General features: G+C 30.7%; 1 protein-coding gene across 1 annotated transcript in view; it reads left to right on the top strand.

The window, feature by feature from the left end:
* LOC106459470 (WD repeat-containing protein 11-like) overlaps positions 1-7,472 on the top strand; it is a 79,899-nt gene that overhangs the window by 32,009 nt on the left and 40,418 nt on the right. The window contains exons 6-8 of the mRNA XM_013919094.2: positions 2,306-2,540; positions 3,259-3,379; positions 3,989-4,151. Of these exons, the coding sequence (XP_013774548.1) occupies positions 2,306-2,540; positions 3,259-3,379; positions 3,989-4,151 (519 nt within the window). The remainder of the gene's footprint in view (positions 1-2,305; positions 2,541-3,258; positions 3,380-3,988; positions 4,152-7,472) is intronic.

Raw genomic sequence — 7,472 nt, 5'->3', positions numbered from 1 at the left:
TCGTTAAAAGGCGTAAGATGACAAAAACAAGATCTTGAAGAATCTATCTATATACTACTAAAACTCTGAGATTGTTAATATTTTTGTGTTATAATTTGTAGTCATTCTAGAATGAAAAAAGCATAATATAAATTTATTTCCTACTTTTTTATGGTGGTTACGAGGTCGGTCAAATTGATAAATCCCATAGAGTTAGGGTAGAGAAAATAACAGAAAAAGTATAAAGTTTTACTGAAAACAAACATTTGAAGTGTATTTAGGATGTTTTAGAGATTACACAAATAATAGTTGAGATTTTTGGGACAAACAATAGTTTTTCAGTTATAACCTGAAAATCACTTTGCACTTGAACTGGAAATGAAACAGACTCGATATTTTCACAAACAAACCTGTACTAAAAATACTTCATTAAAAAATCAGATTTTTTGTGTACGAAAGACTTGTAATCTTGTAGTCTACCAAATTTTGTGAAGATACACTTATTGCATTAAAGGTTATAGTATAAATACTTAACTCGTGTATGTCATACCAAGCCCATCATGAAAGGGTTAATGGCATGGGAAAGCAAAGTAATCTATGTGTCCCAGGCAACAGTATGTAACATCATCAAGATATATCCCTGTCTGGAAAAGCAAAACAAGTCATATGTACACATGTTGCTTCCTTGATATATCAGTTCGACTGGAGAATGAAATTGGTATTCATGCTACTCCATAAAAAGTCATGCTGATGTTGCCAGACATAGCACCAATGTGCTTCTGTGAGATCAGACTGTTAAAACATCTGCTGGAAAACCATCTTTCTTGTACATTGATTATGGAAAGCTGCAGGGAGAAGGGGTGTGCTTTAATATGATAACCTTGTAACTGAGCTTTTGCATGGTTGTCATATAGCACATGACTGAACACAGTGATAGGGATAGTAAATATTTGTTAAGGCTTCATATCTATTGTTTTCTGATGCCAGAACTAATGATTTAACATGGTGACTATTGTAAGCTAAGTATGAATATTACATTTATGTATCTTATATATATTTCTTTCTTTTTATCACACACATGCTAATGTTTCTTATTATTTATACATAACTTTATCTGTACCATATACATGTTTTCTTGTTGATTTTTTCCTAATAAGTCACATTGCCTGTGAAAACTTTCTGTTATTTGAATTTCTGAGAATGTGTTCTAAAATGTGTCTGTTGTTTAGAGTCTGTTTTTTTTTCTTTCTAAACTTGGAGGTATTTAGTAATTTAAGTTATGAGATGTAAAGAATCCAGTTGATACTCAAACTGTCCTTGTTGGTTTATTGACTTATGAACGAAACACTAAACTTGAGAATTTGATATTTTCGTCAGCAGTTACTCATATTAGTAATTTCTTTTCTTTGCAATTTTTTAGAGATGCATCAAGCATAGAATTCACTGAATTGGTTTTTAATTTTTCAGTTCATCAAAAAAAAAAAATTAATATAGTAATATCTCACTTATCTAAATCAAAACCAAACATTTGGTCATATAGAAGTTTGGTAGTGATTAGTAAAAAATACTGTAAATAAGTCACATTCATTCTCTTATTAAAGGATGGGCAAGTAATAAAAACACCAACAGTGTATTAAATTACAATGCAAATTTCTTTCTCATACATTTTTTTTTCATATATCATGTTTGTCATTGTATAGTTGGTTGTAAAACATGATTAGATCATATTTTTTATAGATCTAAAAGTTTAAATTTTCCAAATTTAACTTATAACTCAGTAAAAATGGGTTTCGGTTGTCTGTAGTGTGGATTGGTGTTATATAAAATTGAGGTTTGCCTCTTTACCATATTAATAGTCAAGCAAAATAAAGCTGACTTCATTTTCTGTAAGTGACAACTTGGAAGCAGATAGTTTTATTTTTATATATTCTTTTTTACTTTTACTCTTATGTTTTTAAAATTACTATATTTTAAATTGGTATTTTTCAGCTTATAATAAATAATCATAGTATGTGATCATAATGAAAAAGGCAAAGTGCACTACAATGGCAAGAAAAAACAAAAACGCAGTGTTCGGAATTAATCACAGTAAATAAGCAAATAGATTTATACATTTGTTTGAAAAAATGCATAAGTGTTGAAGAATAAGACACTACCCAAGATTTACAACAAGGACACGGAATATTGTAGTATTTTTACTGGCTTCAAAATCAAATTTAATTACTTCATCTTTGTTGTTAAACATAAGAATTAGATTGATAAACTGAAAATGGAACCAACAAAATAATAGTCAAATTTCACAATTTTTTTAAATTCTTTGACTCAGTTCTAGCATCAGACTGCATACTATTTGTTGATGACTTCAGTGTGTCTAAAGTGCCATCTAGTAATGGCAGAAAGTGCTATATATCCAACCCATCAACTATGACATCAAGTTTACAGTCTTTGAATACATTAAGTACTGGAGGTAGTAATCGTAACATTAGTGAAGAAAAAAGCAAGCCCCGCAGCCTTCTTCCACGAAGAATGAAGTTTCTGATTAGAGAAGAGTCAAAAAGTGGGTAAGAAACATCTGAGTTATCCTTTCAAACCCTTTCTACAGTTACTATCAAATTGAGCTGTCTTTAGTAACCCCACATTTTATATATTTATATGTATGTATGTGTGTGTGTGTATATATATATATTTATATATCATCAGTTGAAATTTGCTCATGCAACTTCATTTTACATAATTATATGTACACTGAATTGAATATCTTGTATATTCATTTGGATCTTTTAATACTTCTGAATATCTGGCCTCAAATAGTTTTGTTCTTTCTTAGAAATAGAACATAAGCATAACAGGAAGCTAAAAAAGATGTAACAAAAGTTACATTATTTTAGAGGTACAAAACAAAGTATTATTTCAAATAGCTTTTTGATAATACTTTGTTTTGTACCTCTAAAATAATGTAGTCATGTTTCTCTGTATTTATTCCTATCTTCAAGTAGTTGCACATTTCACTGTTCATGCCATTTTTTACTTAAATATTCATTTTTGTACTAAGAAATATTTTACTGATCAGTTTAAATTTAAAAAAATGATTTATTTATTGAGAAGACTTCTGTGTAGTTATCCTCAAAAGATTTTTGCTGCATCAATGAGTACAAAATCAGTTCTTTTCCATTGTAAGGAACTGTTACTTTTCTTATGTGTTGATTATACAGTTAAAAAATCTTGTGATACATATAAAAAGGTGGTGTAGCTAAAGTAATTGATTTTCTGTAATTCTAGCTCAGAAGAAGCTATTAGCTTGAATGACTGTCTTCAGCTGGCTTTCCATCCTGCTTATCGACATCACTTACTTTTATTATACCCTAAAGAAGTGTTAATATTGGACTTGGAAATAAATCAGGTGATTGTCTCCATTCATAGTAATGTAGTCTTAACATTCTTATATAATATTAACATGTGCATATAACTATGAATTCGTTGAGACTAGTTAAGTTGAGATATTTTTATTGGTAGGGAAGTTTTTGTGTGGTTACATTTTTTTAAAGTGCATTATAACTATTTCTCATTACTACATCAACAGTCTGTTAGTTGATGTATGTTTTGGAATAATCTGTTGTGTCACAGGTTGGTTTGTCTTGAAAACTAAATTTCAATAAAAGTTATCTAGTTATTAAAAATAATTAGAAATTTGCTCACAGGACCATTGTATAAGGTTTTGTTTATGTTACACAGTAAACATAATTTACTCAGTATTTCATGCAGGTTAACTAGAGGTGTGTGTATATGATATGACGTTTTTATACAAGGATTAATGTAGTGACAAAAATTAGGTAAATTGGAATAAGATGCATGTTTATCAGTATAAAACAGAAAGGCACAAAATAAATGTTTTATTCAGTCATGTTTTAAAGGATGCATCGGGGAGATGGGGTTGATTTTGTTTTTGCAATAATAACAGTGTTGTTATGTTTATTGAATTTGGAAATTAATAATCGTAAGTTTAATTCAGACTATAGGTATAATAGCAGTAGAAAGAAATGGAGCAGCAGTAACACAGATGTATCCCTGCTGGCAGAGGGAAGCTGTATTTTGTCTTCATGAAACAGGAAGTGTTAGCTTACGAGTACGTCACAAAGGAACATCACTTGCTTCTGTCTGTACACCTTCTGAAGGTAAAAATTGATATAGAACTAGTGTATTCTCTGAACAGAAATATTAATAGCACTTTGATACACACATATGTGGAAGACTTGCTGCTTTCCTATGATATGTTTTTCTTAAATGTAATTATGTCTTCCAAGCACTATTCTTATGTATTGTATGTTCTTACTGTGCTATTAAACTTATTTGAAAATGAGTCTAATTTATGGAAGAAAGCCTTGGTTCTGAAATGTCTTCAAGTTTTGAGAAAGTGTTTAAAAAAAGAGAGAAACAAGTATAACATACTTAACTGTATAAGAATGAAGTTGATCAATTTGATCAACCTTGGAATTATGAAACTATGCAAACTAAAACTCTGAATTTATTATGTGTATCTTTATAAAATTTGGCAAGCTTTCAATAAACCTTACAAGCCTGTTGTACACAAAAAAAATATTTGTATCTATAAATTTCTAAAACCTTTATTGTGTCTGTCTTAGTGAAAGGTGATTTTTGTAATAAAATTACTTCTTTTCATCTGAATAACCTCTAGCACCTCCTAAATGAGTACCAAAGTTGTTCTTTTTATAAAACATTATATTTTATATTATTAACCATTGCATAGTGACTCATAGAATGGCTCCAAGTTTTTTCTTAAAGTACAAATCTTTAGCTCATATCTCCATCATCTCTTGACTGATTTGAGATCTAATTATAGTTTGGACTTATGTGGTCAAACCCTTTCGATTGATACATTTGACCATGCCCAAGGTCTCATAGATTAAATTACTCTAATCCTGCCTAAAAGAATTTCAATTTGAGGCTAGACTAGTAGAGATCCATCCTGATGAGTAATAAAATCGATTTGGGTATACGCATGGCCCGTGTTTGGTGTTACTGGCTCACAAAAATATAGCTGACAAAAAGGAAAAAAAGGTCTTTTAGATTAATTTACTTTAATCCTGTCTAAAAGAATTTCATGTTCTGCAGCTATTGAGGATTCCCTCTTGTTTTCCAGAACTATTCAAACACTAACTGTAGAGACATTATCATTATACAATGAAATGAAGAATTGAAATATATGAAATAAAATGAATAATACTATTTTTTGCTCTGTAGTGACTGGAATTTTATCAGAAAGTTCCAAATTATCTATCTTAATATTTTGAACTGTTCATCTTTTTCAAATCTGTTTTTCTTTAATTTCATTCTTTTACTGCTGTACTTTGTACCACTGGAGTAGTAATTCTTGTGTCAAACACAAGATATCACAATGGGAGCTCATTATTTGTTTCCTGTAGTGCTAACATAAAAGCAAGTTTATAATTTTTGTTTTAGTTCCAATTGAAAAAATTTACATATGCATAAAAAGCAAGGATTTCTAGTACTCACTGCTTATTTGAGCTGTTTGCACTCAAGTAAAAGTATTTGACATTTCTAGTTGAGTCTTGCAAGTTTGGGTGTCTAAAAACAAATTCATATATCTTTCAAATATGCATTTTAGAACACACACAATTTATCAGGCACTAGTATAAAATCTCCCAAAACTACTATGGTTTTCTAAGTAATAAATAAATTAAAACATTTCTGTTAGCTGTTCATAGCAATAAAAACCATGATCACACAGCAAGACATTTCTATCAAGTGAGTACTCTGTGTGCCATATGCAAAAGGATGGTTATAGGCATGATATAGAGGAGAATCTGCTCTTTCTATTGCTTATATACATGTTCATCAGCCACGTAATGTTGATTAAAAACAATCTTAAAAGTCAGAGAGAGTAGTGAGGGGTTTATTATTGATATCACAGCAAATAAATAAGGTGGGAGGTTCAAATTCAGAAATGTACTTCTGCACAACAAAAAGCTGTTACCTCACACCACTTCTGTGAAGATCTTTGCACATGTCACAAACCTTGAATGAAGCTTTCATCCCTAAACATAATCATTGGACAGTAGCCCTCTACCAATATTTGGGTAACACATCCTCAACGTAAAGTAATCTCCTTGAGCACTAGCATTGGAAATAAGGCCTATTCTTCCCTCAGTAATGCTTTGTTCAGACATGTTTTTTTCTTAGAAACTAATGACATTTTAGTGCTTATTATTTTAAACTTTCAATTATCATTTGTAGTGTAATCTTTCTGTTCTTAATTTTCTTGATTATGAGACAGACAGATACCAAATTTTAAACATAATTTAAACATAATTTTGATTCAAATTATCTTTAATTGGATTTTTTCTTTTAATAAAATTTGTAATTTTGGGATACGTATCCTAATGTGTTAATAGTTCTCTGGCAGTACTATTTTCCATTGTTTTAACCCAGTGTATGGGTTTTGTTAATTTCTTTTCAGTTTCATCATTAGGGCAGTGACTTAGACCTATGCAGGCATTGACATACCAGGACAAAAATGAAAAATTTGTTTTGTGGATCATCTAGATTATGAATTCAAATTTCCACATTTTTTAATATTTCCCAAGTTTCCAACATTCCTCAACAGGAGTTATCCAGTACTGGAATGCTGTTTAAAGGTACTGGTAGGTAGTGATGTTATCACCATTGTGCACCAGTTGACAGGTTCCATTCTGATTTCATCACAAATCTTTGGATTATTTGATATTATCTTAGGGACTTGTCATCCACTTCCTTTCCCATCCTCCTTTATATCGGGTATCCATATCCTTTTCATTTTTGGAATTTTTGAATCAGGAATGCATATTTTGTGATTTATCATAGTCTTAGTGTTTTATGTGCTGTTCATTGTTATTTAACTCATACTGCCCCTTTACAGGACAATTGACGATGCCTTTTCTTGCTGTGGCATTCCTCTTCCTCTAGTAACTTATCTCATTCTACTTTGAATGGTTGGATTACACAACTCATCCATGTAGCTTATTCTTTTATAGGTTATGTTACTTTTCTTGTTTTTAATGTTTCCTCCCATAAAGTTTGTCATCTCACAGTTTCCCTTGTCTACAGCTGCCAATGTCTCCTCTATGATATCTTGCAGATGGGGATGTGAACGACCCCTGACATATTAGTGTCACATTAATTAGATCACATTGCCATTTCAACTGCATTGGGTTTTGCCTCCCTCCAGTTGCCATTCTAATACTATTCATAGAGGCTTTCTAAAAGTGAATTGCTTATTTTTCTCTCTTTCTTTATGATTCTTGTATCTAACATATTCAATTTATACATCTACATAACAGACAATGGGATCCACTAAGTGACTAGTGTTGCTTTTACAATGAATACCTCTCTACTCTCCTGAAATCTTCATTGGATGGTGGATAACAGAAAGTGTTAAGCACGTATATATATATATATTACCTTCCAGTCTATATTGC

Source organism: Limulus polyphemus, unplaced genomic scaffold (genome assembly GCF_000517525.1).
Source record: "Limulus polyphemus unplaced genomic scaffold, Limulus_polyphemus-2.1.2 Scaffold613, whole genome shotgun sequence".
Lineage (NCBI taxonomy): Eukaryota > Metazoa > Arthropoda > Merostomata > Xiphosura > Limulidae > Limulus > Limulus polyphemus.
The sequence above is the reverse complement of the archived record's forward strand: the minus strand, read 5'-3'. Positions and strand labels throughout refer to the sequence as shown.